The sequence below is a fragment of the Chionomys nivalis genome, chromosome 1 (genome assembly GCF_950005125.1).
Source record: "Chionomys nivalis chromosome 1, mChiNiv1.1, whole genome shotgun sequence".
Classification (NCBI taxonomy): Eukaryota; Metazoa; Chordata; class Mammalia; order Rodentia; family Cricetidae; genus Chionomys; species Chionomys nivalis.
The window spans coordinates 119,251,717-119,264,737 of NC_080086.1; the positions used below are offsets into that span (position 1 = coordinate 119,251,717).

General features: G+C 47.5%; 1 protein-coding gene across 1 annotated transcript in view; it reads right to left on the reverse strand.

Moving 5' to 3' along the window:
- Window positions 1–12,718, reverse strand: part of Epas1 (endothelial PAS domain protein 1) — an 80,752-nt gene extending 68,034 nt beyond the window's left edge. The window contains exon 1 of the mRNA XM_057768631.1: window positions 12,116–12,718. Within this exon, the coding sequence (XP_057624614.1) occupies window positions 12,116–12,141 (26 nt within the window). The 5' untranslated portion in view covers window positions 12,142–12,718. The remainder of the gene's footprint in view (window positions 1–12,115) is intronic.
- Between the last annotated feature and the right edge of the window lie 303 nt (window positions 12,719–13,021).

Genomic DNA, 13,021 nt, shown 5'->3' on the forward strand with positions numbered 1-13,021 from the left:
TTCTAGTCCTCTGACTCTCCCCACAGCCTTGACCTAGCTAGAACACATGGGGACCACACTAGCTTGAGATAGACCTAGACCCTAGCATCTTACTGACCAAGACCAGACAGAATCTGCTAATGAGTTTCAGAGAAACAAAGGTGGGGTTTTTTAAAGGACCTTTTACTTTGGAAGAGAAAGTGAACATGGAAGCTAGTGAGACTACTCATCAGTTAAGAGCATGAAGCCTCTAGCTGAGGATCCAGGCCCAGTTCCAAGCACCCATGCCTGGTGGCTTGCAACCACTTGTAATTCCAGCTCCAGGGAATCCAGCTCCCTCTTCTGGTCTCTGCAGATTCCTTTGCATGCATAAAAACACATGTGCATACACATACTTTTTTTGAACATTAAGAAAACCTTATATTTAGGAAATAAACACAGTTGCATAGACACGGAATGACTCACAGGTTGGCAGATGTCTAGTCACAGGTGAACCTGGCTAAGGCGACTTCCCTTTTCTTTTCTGATGCCTGTAAGGAGTGATGGGAATGTAGATGCTAGACTCGCATCGTGTGGCAAGATCTAGAACATGGCACCCTGTGGTCTTAGGGTTTTTTAGAGTTTCCCCGAGGCTTCCAGAGGAATGCCCAAAGTCTCAGTTGGCCCATGGATAAGGACCTATTTGCGTTGTGCTGCAAGGTTCCGCTGCCTTCTGTCCCTTTCTGGTTCTGGTTCTGGTAATTAAAGCCCCCTGATCCAGAAGACTCATCTCTGGACTCAGGCATGATGCTCACACAGCAAGCACATCAAAGCAAACCACTGGCCTAACCAACCTGCCAGGACTGAGCAGCGGCTTCTCCATTCTGCAACCACTTACCAACCACAGAAAAGGGGACAGAAAAGAACTGAGACATACAATTGTCGTCGGGAAGTTAGATTTTAAGCACAAAGCAGTTGGGAGCTATAGCCTCCCTTGAAGAGCCACAGGCAGGGTAAGCGAGCGTAACTATGATCAGAGTTGCTGGCCTCTGCTGTCCCTGGAGTGGGATCTTGTCCAAGGATTTGGAATCTTTGACTGACTCCTGGTCCACAAATGTTCAGCTGTGACCTTAAGTGCTTCTAAATTCCTCCAGGGAGAAGGTCACACCTGCTGGCGGAGAGAAAAGGGCTCTGACTGTTCACCCAGGTGACTCCGAAAGACGATTCCTTTTTCTCCCCACTCTTCTGGCACCGTCAGACCCAGAACATCAGAGCTGGGTTTTAGGGAGTGGTGTGGCTACATAGCAGAAAAGGAGAAGGTCACAGAGCCACTTGGCCAGAGCATCTGTGTTGTGTGATGAAGAGCTACCAGGAGAGACTGACAAGCAATGGTTTGATGCAGCCTTGGCTGTGGAACTCCCTCACGTGGTGGGTGCCTTATCTTTAACGAGAAATGGCAAGAAGGGATAGAATGCATGACCTCACCAAATCCCTCAGAGGACAAAGGCTTTGCCATCAGAGCAAGAATATGAGGATGTGGGGCATCGCCATTTTAGGGTAATAGCAGCTCATTCCCTTTCTGGTTCCCATTCTGAACTCTAGCACCTATTACTCCCAAGTAGTTGTACAAGCAAAACAGGAACGTGTACCTAAATGAGAGCCAGTTTCGTAAGACCTGTGGGCGCTGTGCTTGAGGTCACTGTTACGGAGGACCACCAGGGCTTCCTTCGGTCAGTCCTAAGTGTTCACACTCCAGCTTGGCTCATGGGAGAAGGATAACAGCAGTGCCCCGATCAGCTTCTATTGTCCCCAAAGAGGAATGCTAAAGATTTCATCACCGGACTTGAGAAGACCCGTCCCCAAATTTCCTAGGACAGGCTCAGGCACAGGCCCCATCTCTTCAGTTATAAGAGCTACTGATTCAGCACTGGAAGAGGCACTTGTCAGCCCTGGCCTGTACACTTCTGCCTTGCTATCTGCTCATTCCTAGTCTGTCCCCATTGGAGCAGCCTAGAGTTGCTGCCTGTGCAAACCAGATTCTAATATTCAAGACTGAGGTCTTAAGTAATGCTCTTCTCTCAAATCATCATGTCCTTTTTAACTCTGCATAACAAGAGCTCTCAGTTCCTACCACCTTCTGTTGTTTTTTTCTCTCCATAACAAGATGGCAGCATCCTAAAGACGCAGCTAGAATACCCATCAATGTCAACCACCACACACGAGTCATCTGAAGAGGCCAGAGCAGGTCAAATGCCTCACTGTGATGCCTCTGTGTGGCACAGTCCCCAGATCAGTAGATAGATAGCCCTGCAAACACACATGCTCAGTGCAAGGCCATCGTTACCACTTGCGTGATGATTATCACATACAGATGGGTTAAACTGATCTGAGCCTGTGTTTTCCATCTCTCTGCACTACAGTGTCCATATTCCCGAATTCCTTCTAGAAACGACTACAGAGCACCTAAAATGGAGATAAGAAAGCAGGTTTTAAAATAATTGTTGATGCGGGAACTTTTTCTTTTTTAAATGGAACATGATTTCAGAGAGAAACAGAAAGGATCAAGGTTTTATAGGCCACATCGAAAATCAGACATTCCTCCTCTTGGGCAATGTGCAATCTTCTTGGAAAGGCAAGAACAAATAAAATGTCATTAGATAACAAGGAAATATAACCGTCTCTTTGGCAAACATAAGCAGAAGTTATAACAGATGGATGGGGAGGTGACAGAGTGGAACGGACCATGGGATTCTATTAAAGGAAGAGCGCTTAGGCCTATGGGAGAAAAAGTGTGAGCCATTTAGGTAGAGAGGAAAGCCAACCAGGTGTGGGCTAAGGTAAAGAAACAGGTAGGAATGAGTACGACGGCAATGCCTTTGTGGCAGAGGAGAGAAACTTGTGACTGGAACTCAGGAGGCATCATGGGTAATAGACAGGGGAGCAAGCGGGAGATCTGGGTGGGCTCCTCGTTGTCAGCAAAGCCAACCATCACATAGACTCCCCTTGGAAAGGACTTTGGGTCAAGCTGCTACCTCTTCAGTTAGGCTTTGGGTATCTAGCTAATTCTTGGATATCTTCAGAGAAACACCCAAGTCTGCATAGAACCCCCTTGCCACAAGGGAGATTGGCTGTGCTCCTAGGACAACAGGGAAGTATTGATGTCATGTAAACGTCTTTATTAGCCTAGGAAAACCACACCAGTGCCAGGGCTTTTCCTAAGCAAATGTATGGGTAATCCATTTCCATCTAATGCCAGACGACTAGAATGGGGCCACAGATGCCCACAGAGGGCACTAGAATTTCCTCTGGCTTCACCAAATGAGTGGGGCACATTGGCTGAGCCAAAACAGCATAGTGTCAGTAATAAAGCCAGAAAGAGAAGCTGAGACGGGCCTTGACTTCTATGCCCCACCCACCATTAATTCCCTTAAGTCCTGGGTATAGAATAGAAGAGACTTCTGCTACACAGTGATGTGGCTACAATTATAGACACTCCCTTGTCACCAGTGAAATGTGACCTTCATATTTTCCTTATCTGAATACCTAGGTAAACATTTGTTGTGCAAGCACACAAATAAAGGCTTTAAAGGTGAAATGTGGTGTGTCTGGTAACACCACACTGCTCTAAGCCTGGGACAAGAAAGCCTTTTGGCTCTGCACATGCTCTCTCTCTCCCTTTACCCTAGGCACCAAAATTAGCTCCATCGACTTCAGCCAGGCCTGGAGTGAAGGCTGTCATTCTAAAATAGCATCTGAGAACTCTTGGACACACCAGAGAGAAACACAAGGGTACAGTGGCTCACAGAAACTTACTGAAAAAGCTATTGCACTGGGCTGATTAAAAACAATAACAACACAACTAAATATATAGGAAATAAGCAATATTACAAGTTCTGGAACTTGGGGAACTTCCCACATGGCATATTTTATATATCTTGATTTACTCTATCAAGCACTACTGTTTTCATTCAGAAAGCACTATAAGGTCATAGTTTCATTTAAAAAAAAATATTGTAGAGATTGTATGGTCATAAAAGTATTTATGAAACGGCTATTCAATGTTTTACTTTATAAACATGCACAGTCTTATTTCTAGGCTGCTCTACAAGCATCATGTCTGCTTCTCCCATTCACCTAGGAGTTGAGAATTATTTTTAAAACTTTGTTCTGAAAAGGTAAGCTTCTCAGCCCCTTGAAGGTATAATTTTTTGTTATTTCCACACAGAATTTATAAGCAAAGCCAAGTGACTGTGTGTGTGTGTGTGTGTGTGTACGCTTAAAGGCACTCTTTTCCTGCAACCGTGTATGACGTATTTTCCAGAACAATCTTTCTCAACACTCCAAAGTGCTTCAGCAACAGGAAGTCGTAAAGGTAGGAAGGAGGCCAGTAAATATTTGCTGTAATTACTCATTAGTACTGAGAGGAGCTAGAACTGCAGTTTGAGTTGCTTCCCTGACTATGCCCCCCTACTCCCCAAACCAAACCAAACCAAACCAGGAGCCTGAGGCGGTGTCCTGGGGCCCAGCCCTGCCACACCTAGATCCACCTCTAGGTTTGGCTTCAGGTGACGTGGTTTGGTTCTTTCAGCAGCTCTAGTTCCCAAATGCAAAAAGACGATAACATACTGTTCTTGTTTCCCCATCTCTTACAAGAGGCAGTCAGGATGAATCTCATACAGTGATGACAGTCAGTTTCTAACCATGAGTGAATGTGTATTCATTCACAGTACCTTCAGAAGACAGAACACTACATAGCTAGACACGCAGCATCATGGTTTAAATTATTACCAGTCTCAAATCATATACTATAGTTGACATATCTTAAAGGACTTACGAATTTTCTTAGATGGATCCTATGTATCCTCTTAGTCTTAGCAAGCTACCGACTTACCACAGTTCGAGGCCAACTAACTATGCACTTCAAACCAACAAGAGACCAAAGGAGGCCACAAAAATCCTGACTTACATGTAAGAGCGACAGTGGCTGCACCCTGGCATTTGGGAGTAGCCAGTATGGCAGTGGGACTCAGCCTCTAAACCAGTGGTGCTCACCTTCCTGAAGCTGCAACCCTTTACTACAGTTCCTCACGTTGTGGTGACCCCAACCAGAAAATTACTTTGCTGCTACTTTATAACTGTAATTGTGCTACTGTTAAGAATCATAATATGCAAATTTGTCTTCTGATGGTCTTAGGTGATCCCTGTGAAAAGGCCATTTGATCCCCAGAGGTGTTGAGATCCACAGGTTGAGAACCACTACCCATGACTCTCCTGGTCAACAGGGCAGCATAGGAGATCCATGTTTGTATCTACATGGTTGGTCACATAGTCTAACCAGGTGGAAGCCAAGAATCTTCTGATTCCTAGCACTTACCTATGACATTTAAATTTTTTTTTTAATTGGAAGTTGTCACTAGAAGAGTGACAGAGGGTGAAGAGTGCAGTGAGTCACTAGGGGAATACAGGAAAGTGTCAAAGGTCCATTTCCATGACTCTGTGGAATTAAGAAAACTATAGGTGGATATATATTCATATTTTTTTAATTATAGGGGGCATATGTGTGTGACTGCAGTGCCTGTGAAGGCGGGGTGTCAGATCTCCTAGGAGCCTGTGAAGGCAGGGTGTCAGATCCCTAGGAGCTGGCTTTAGAGGCAGTTATGGCATGTAGGTGTTGGGAGTCAAACCCACATCTTTGAAAGATCAGTAAGTGCTCTTAGTGTTGAGTTAGTTCTCTAGCGTGCATGCACGTGTGCATGTACACACACACACACACACACACACACCTTAATGTGGTTGTTTTACTTACCAGCAAGCCATTCTTTCTAAAACCTCATTCTGTTTGAGAAAGCAACTACTTCCTAGGATCTGGCATACAGATTACTCATAACCTTAAAGAATTTTGTGCTTTCTGGTAGGCAACACTATATTAAAGGAGCCTTAAGGATGTATTGGAGGTCATAACCAAACCAGAATTACTTGGGCAATTAGGGGAAAAAAAGTCACTCAGAAGTTCCTAACACTTGGGTCATTGTCACATTATCTCTTTGGTTTGGGGGATCTCAAAGGACTTCGACATTTTTCTCAATTGCACACTTTTCAGATCAGTTTTTGTGCCTTTTAACTAACAAGACCAGATAAATGATACCAAACTGCAAACTCTACTTGAAAACTGCAAGTCTTGCTATCTGTACATATCCACAGGTGCCCCACCACAACCACTGCACACACACACACTGTGACACACAACTGTTGCAATGGTGGCTTCTCCCTCTGCTAGGATATGTTTCAGGGTAATCATGGTTTGTGGCAAGGAAACTCCAAAAGACCTCAAGGTTCTTAGTACAGGGATTGGTGCTGCTCACCAGATAGGGCTCTATAAAAATACAAACTATGATCACAACAATCATAACCATTTTTATCCCACCCATTCATTCTTTCCTTCCTGTGCTGGCAATTTCAAAAGATCAAAGAGTCAGAGGAAGTCCTGTGCATCTTGATTTGTAGATGATTCTTCAGAAGCCACAGAGGAAGAGCACCTAACAGGTCCCTGTACAATGGAGTCTGAAGACTGAGCAGTTATTGAAGTCTTGCCACCAGCAAAGGGTGGGTGGAAAGCTTTGAACTTCTAGGGGCAGTAGAGAACTGTCTCCTGTTCAAGGTGAGGGAAAAAAGATCTATAAAAAAATAAGAGAGATTCCGGGAGTTCCAGGAATACCCTTTGGCTCTTTAGTTCCTGCCTGTGTGTGGGGTTTGATACAAGGGATGAGTCACAGGAGAGAAAGTCATTATAATAATTATAAACACAACAACAAAAGAAGTTATCATTTATAGAGTGCTTACCACATTCACACATGGTATTAAGTGCTTTATGGGCCTCTTAGGGAAGGCCAGGAGGCACGGAACAGTTGGTAAGTCTGTGGACTCTGGAGATACTTTGCCCAAGTGGAGGCTCAGCTCTCTGCTATACTGCCTGGGACGCGGGGCAGCCACCTCACTGTACTTGAGTTCCCATCAGCGGAGCGGGGATAATGACAGGCTTATCTCACTGGGCTGGTACAGGGATTAAGAAAGTTAATCCATGTAAAGTTCTGAGGACAGGGCTGACTGGCACCGGAGACTGAGTGTGCAGCTTTTTGTCTTGTCCTCCCTCGCACAGCAGGTTCACTTCTCCTAGAACTCATCCATTTCTGGAATACAAAAGAATCTCCAAATGGCGGATAATAATGGAAGATGTGAGTGTCAATTTCTTTTCATGCCCTCCCCAAGGTAAGAAAGACACTAGCACTGAAATGTAGGCCCAGGCAGCCTGCAGCCTCCACAGAAAGATCCTAAAACTCAGGGCAGCTCTAGGCTGCTAAACAAGCCAACCAGGAAGAAGGCCTTGCCTCTTCTAGATGACAGCACCTCTGAAAGGCTGCTAGGAGCTGAGCAAGGGATGGGGGCAGAGGATGCTTGCCCAGCATGTACAAAGTTCTGGCTTCAGTCCTCAAGGGAGATAGACATTAACTTAAAAAGAAGATAAAAAAGTCAAAAGAAGCAAACATGCACTTGGTAGAATTTTAGACACTGAATACTCCAGGAGTCCAGTTTAACAGAGCTCAGGGGAAGAGCCCAGTCCCTTTTCAGCCTTTATGGACTTTTCACAGTCAACTCCACAGCTGTCCTCACTGGAAGCAGAAACTTCTAGCTGTCACTGTGGAGGCCCGCAAGTCCTCCCTCCATCGTCGTCACCCAAAGCAAGTGTGTGCATCTGTTAAATTCCGCCTCCGTGTGTTTACTTACTCTACCCCCAAGTCAGGGATCCAGTATATGCTGGTGCCCAGTATCTATCTATCTATCTATCTATCTATCTATCTATCTATCTATCTATCTATCTATCATCTATCTATCTATCTATCTATCTATCTATATCTATATCTTTTTATATGTCTTTCAGGGACACTGTGAGCCAGATTCCCCCACTTAACACCAATGCGTCTAGATAATGATGTGTGTTGTTAGCAAGTGAAATGTCACTCAAGAGTTTCTTTTCTTTAGTTTCAAATATTTGAACCCTATAAGAGAAGTCATTATGGGTGATGACACCTATGACTCCTTGTGTGGTTCTCTCTGCTTCCCAGTACAGACCAAGCAATTGACAGTATGGAATCTATTCCCCGTTCCTTAGCTTTCAGCATTTCTTTGCAGACTGGGAGTGTTCGCTCTGCCCACTGTGCCTTGCTGATTAATATCATGCATGAATATCATCACAAGGGTCGACAGCACGGGGCTGCAGTGGGAACTACAGGTAAAGAATACGGAGGTCCTGGGAGGAAGCGCTGCTGATTCAGCAACAGGGCAAAGGTTCAGTAGTTTGTACACTGCAAAAGTTTCCTTAGTTTGGTCAGGATGTAAAATGAAGAAATCTCCCTCAGGGTAAAATGGAAAGCTAGCTATCATATTGATATAGGACAGAACTGGGGGAGATTCTAAAAAATAAAAAAGCAAATAAGTGACAAGTGCTGAATAGGAAAGACTGCCTCAAAGAGGAAAAGCCTAAACTTTGAAAGAATCACAAGGACTTTCAAAGGTATTGGGTCCACGTCTGGGGGCAATAAGAATTACTTGCTTGTCCCTTCCATCTCTAAACACTTTACACCATAGATTCTTAGAATGCTGGAAATCACCATGCACGCAAGCACAGAAGCAGTGATATAGAAACTAATTTACAGGGTAAATAAATAGGCTGTTTTCATCTCATGGCTTTCACCCTGTGAAAATGCCTAATGGGGCCACACAACAGTCTGGTAGCTGTGGAATGTTCTCCACTTCACAAAGCAACTTGCTACATGCAGGAACTAAGGAGGGCCCTGCCATGGTTTTGCTCGGTGAAGTCTACCAGAGTAATAGTTTTGTTTTGTTTTGTTTCTACCTGAGATAAAGGAAAATTATCAAGCGTTGGATTTACATTTCTCAGAGTTAGTAGATACAGAAAGCAGCACTGACTGGTAGGCAATTTTTCGGCCACAGCTCTTGCAATTATCTAGGAAAGTAAATCCCCTGTTTTGAAGGTCCAGGGGTCTGGTGGTGGTGGTGGGGAGCTCCACTAGCTCCTTGGAAATCCTCAGTGGCTAGAAGCGCGTCAGGGCTGGGGGCTCTGCTGGCCACATACTAACTACGGGCTGTAAAGCTCTGACATTCTGCTTCTTATCAGCACCAATTTTCCTTGTGAGGAGGGAGATGTTTTACCATTCCTGGGCCTTACCCAGAAAGAGAAAATATTGTTTATGGCTTCCATGCTTGTTTACAAAATAATCTTTAAGTCCCATAATAAAGCAAAACCAAACAAACGAACAAGCTAAAAGCCTGCTGTCATGACACCTTCTAAATTTCCGTGAAAGCTGTATGAAGCACAGTTTAAGTGCCCGGACTGACAGTGTTATACACCAGTTCTCGAGCATTCTCTAGTTCCTGTAATTCAGTGAAAAATGCTGACAGGTGTTGAAGGAATTCTTATTAGAAAATAAGTTTCAGCCTGAGAAACCCATGCAGCATTATGTTTCCCCGACTTGGACAAATGATGGACTTTGGTTTCGTTTTCGGGCAGGCCTGAGAAGTGAGCCACAGTTGGAAAACGTGAAGGTCCAAGTGTCTCCAATTCCTTGTGCACCCTTGCCCCTAGCAAAAGAGCACTCGTGAAAAGTCTCTGGACCAGAGTCTGGCTTAGGCCTGGGCTTGGAGTCCTGGACATCCGAGTACCTCACTTCCATTTATCTTAATCGTTCTGCTCTACAAACCTCCACTTGAGAACATCCACACTTAGCCCTTCCTAGAGTCAGGAACCTTGGCGGGTTGATGCGCCTCTGCTTCATCTAAACTCAAGAGAGCTGATCATGCTTCCCCCAAAGCCTGATCAGCCAAAAATTAAAAATCTGGCTCTTAATTATTATGGATAAACATATCCACCCACACAGAGATGTCTGGGAATAAAATAATCCTTCTAGCTTTTTGAGGGGCTGTTTCTAGAATGAAAAACATGCAAATGTTCAAGTATTTTCTGGAGAAGAAACAGCTCTTAAACCAATAAAAAATACAAATCTTTCAGAACCATCAGTGGATGGAATTACCAGTTCAGGAAAACCTGCAGCTCACATTTTCATGAGGTGTTTGGGAAGCTTCGGGCAGCCACTTAAGGGATACCAGCTTTCAGGGCCCTGCTTCACAGTTTTTAATCTCAGTGCTCCAAGAAGCTAGCCAACACTACCGGAGTCTCCAAACTATTATCCTAACAGGAATTGAGCCTTGAGGGACTTCCACAGACTTGCCCTGCCTTTCCTTCACACACACACACACACACACACACACACACACACACACACACACACACACACACCTGCTGAGCTACCATTAGGGCACTGCACTACCTATGACGACCTCCTAGGGGGTTCACAGGCTGCAGTTCACTGGTTCTTAAAGGGGCCACACTCATCGATATTTTTTGTGTCATTATGCAACTTTGCTCCTACTGAGACTCCCATACTCTTCAACAACTCTCTGTAAAGGAGGCTGTGAAAGCGGGTATGGAAATAGCTTTGCCCACTAAACCCCGTTTCTCCCAGTGATTGGTAGAGCTACGAGCAAGATGACACTTCGCACTGATCACCACCAGGTCTCTTCTCTGCAAATTCGACAATCACCCATGGACACCGGAGTATTAAAATATTCAGCAAGTTCCCCTGGTGGCTCTGTGCTGTCTAACTTCGCGGTTTTGATAGTTTATAATTGCATTCTGATTGGCTTTACAGCTTGAATCTTTCCCCTTACTTCTCTACCCTCAAAGGACAGAGCACCCCAGAGCTAATTGGTGGGTGACAGTGGGAAATATAGAACCGGACTCTGCACCACCCCCACTCCCATCACCCAGAGATCTGCCAGTGCAGGGTGCGGGCGCCCCGCCAGGACGGGTGCGATTCGCTCGCGTTTATCAAATCCTTATCGGTGCCCTGAGGTGGGAGCCGTCACTTTCGGCCAGAGGATACACTGTTCCTGGCTTGGATTCCTACGTGGAAGTCCAAACAAAAGTCAATCTGCTCGGGGTCTGAGCCCTCAGCGCAGTCCTTTACCAGCCTGGCTGTGGGTCTCCCATGGCTCGCGCCACTCTGCCGTCACGCGTTCGATTCCGGTCACCCTAGCCAAGTCTCAGAGCACAGAGCTGGACGCTCTAGCACAAGGCTCGCACCGGTCGAAACAGGAGCAAAGGGCCAGGTGATCAGCCACAAACTTTTGCAGGAGGCGATCGTGTACTCAGGTCTGCGTGGCCGCATAGTGCGCTCCCACCCAGGCTCTGAGAGAGCCCGGTGTCGGATCCGGGGCGGATTGAAGGAGACTCAGGGCAGCGCGAGTTGGACGGAGTTGCCTCTCACCCAGTGCGGAAGGGTTCGCAAGGGCAAGCCTTCGTGGCTGCCCTTCTCTGTCTTCTTCAGACACTCAAAGAGGCCCGGTGTCGCCGTCCTCTCTGCACATTAAAACACCTGCCCCCCGCAGGGCAATCCAGGTCACTACCCACTCTCTGGTGGAGTTTAGATGTAGGGAGAGCGAAAGGGGGGGGGGGGTTGGTATCTTGAGTGCTTTCTGGAGCAGGACAGTTGGCCCTGTTCCGGCTCCTCGGGCCAGGGCGCGCCCCCGAGTTGCGCTTTGCACTCTGTCCCTTGCTGGTTTGGGGGCGGACAGCCCGCATAGAAGCGCTCTAGAAAGACCTGGAGGGTCTTAGTTTGAAAAGAAAAGCGTGTCTGCTGCTCCAACAGATAAATCCAACAGGAAGACAAGGGTATCAGTCCAGAAACATTTCAAACCACTGGCTGGGGGAAACTTGGTGCTCTGGGTACTACAGACTTTGGAAGGCGCCGCGGAAGCACCCCTGACCTCCAGGGTCATCTCTCTGTGTCTCAAGGTCTTGAACTATTGGATTCGCGACTCAATTTTGCGAAGCCACAGCTCCGCGTCCCTAAAGCCCGCACCTGCTCACTCTCTCACCCGCTCCCCCGCGCCCCAAGAGCGGTCCTCCTTCCTCCCAGACCTCTCGCACCCCTCTTGCAAAAGTGCCCCGAATCGCGCCCGCCTCGCGCAGTTCCGCCACTGTCCGGGACCGAGTTGGTCGCCGGCTCCGACGCCCGCTTACCTTTTCTTCTCCTTGTCAGCTGTCATTGTCGCCGTATTTCTTCCGAGACCCGGAGCACCTGGGTTCCTTAGGCCCGTAGGGGCTGCAGCCGCTGCCTTTGCGGTGGCCCTCGGCGGCTCTTTGTCGCCCCAGCAGGTGTGAAAAGTCTTTAGTGCTCGCAGGTCCGAGTGTCCCGCACAATCAGGTGGAAGTTTGCGGACGGCTGGCTAGGTGCGGAGGAGGAGGAGGAGGAGGAGGGAGGAGAGGGGTGACAGGGAGGAACCTGCAGAAGGAGGCGGGGCCGGGGAAAGGAGTGGGAGGAGGTTGTAAGACGCCAAAAGAGAGCCGCGACAAGGGACCTGAAGTTCCTTTTATCCGCGAACAGGAGTCAGTTTTCTGGGATTTCACAGAACAAAACCAACCAACCAACCAACAAACAAACAAACAAAAAAAATAGTGGTTCGAAAAGAGCGAGTTAGAAGAAATCCGGGGCCAGGCGAGTGCGGCCGCTGAGATGACCATACAGTCTCAGGACACTGCCGAGGATTGTACGGCCGCCTCAGGAGACCTGGAGCGGAACGCTGGGGACTCCGAAGCTGTGCACCGGCCGCTCTCGAATGTCCGGCTTCCTCAGCTGCCAGCCCACTTTAAAAACTCGGACGGCCCGCCCGCGGGAGGGAGCGAGGGGCGCGGGAGTCCCACAGTGGGCCGGGGGTGGGGCCGGGGGCGGATCCTGGGCGGGGCGCCACGCAAGCTCCGCCCCCGCCCTCGGGCTGCCTGCCCACCGCGTCCTGGCCAATGGGGAAGCGCAGCCACAGCCTCTGCCTTGACCCCGGCCCGCCCCTATCTCCCGGGCTTCGCTCCTCCGGCGCTCGCCCAGCCCTGCCTCCTCTTTCCGCAGGTCAGAAACTTGTTTTTGTGTCTGCC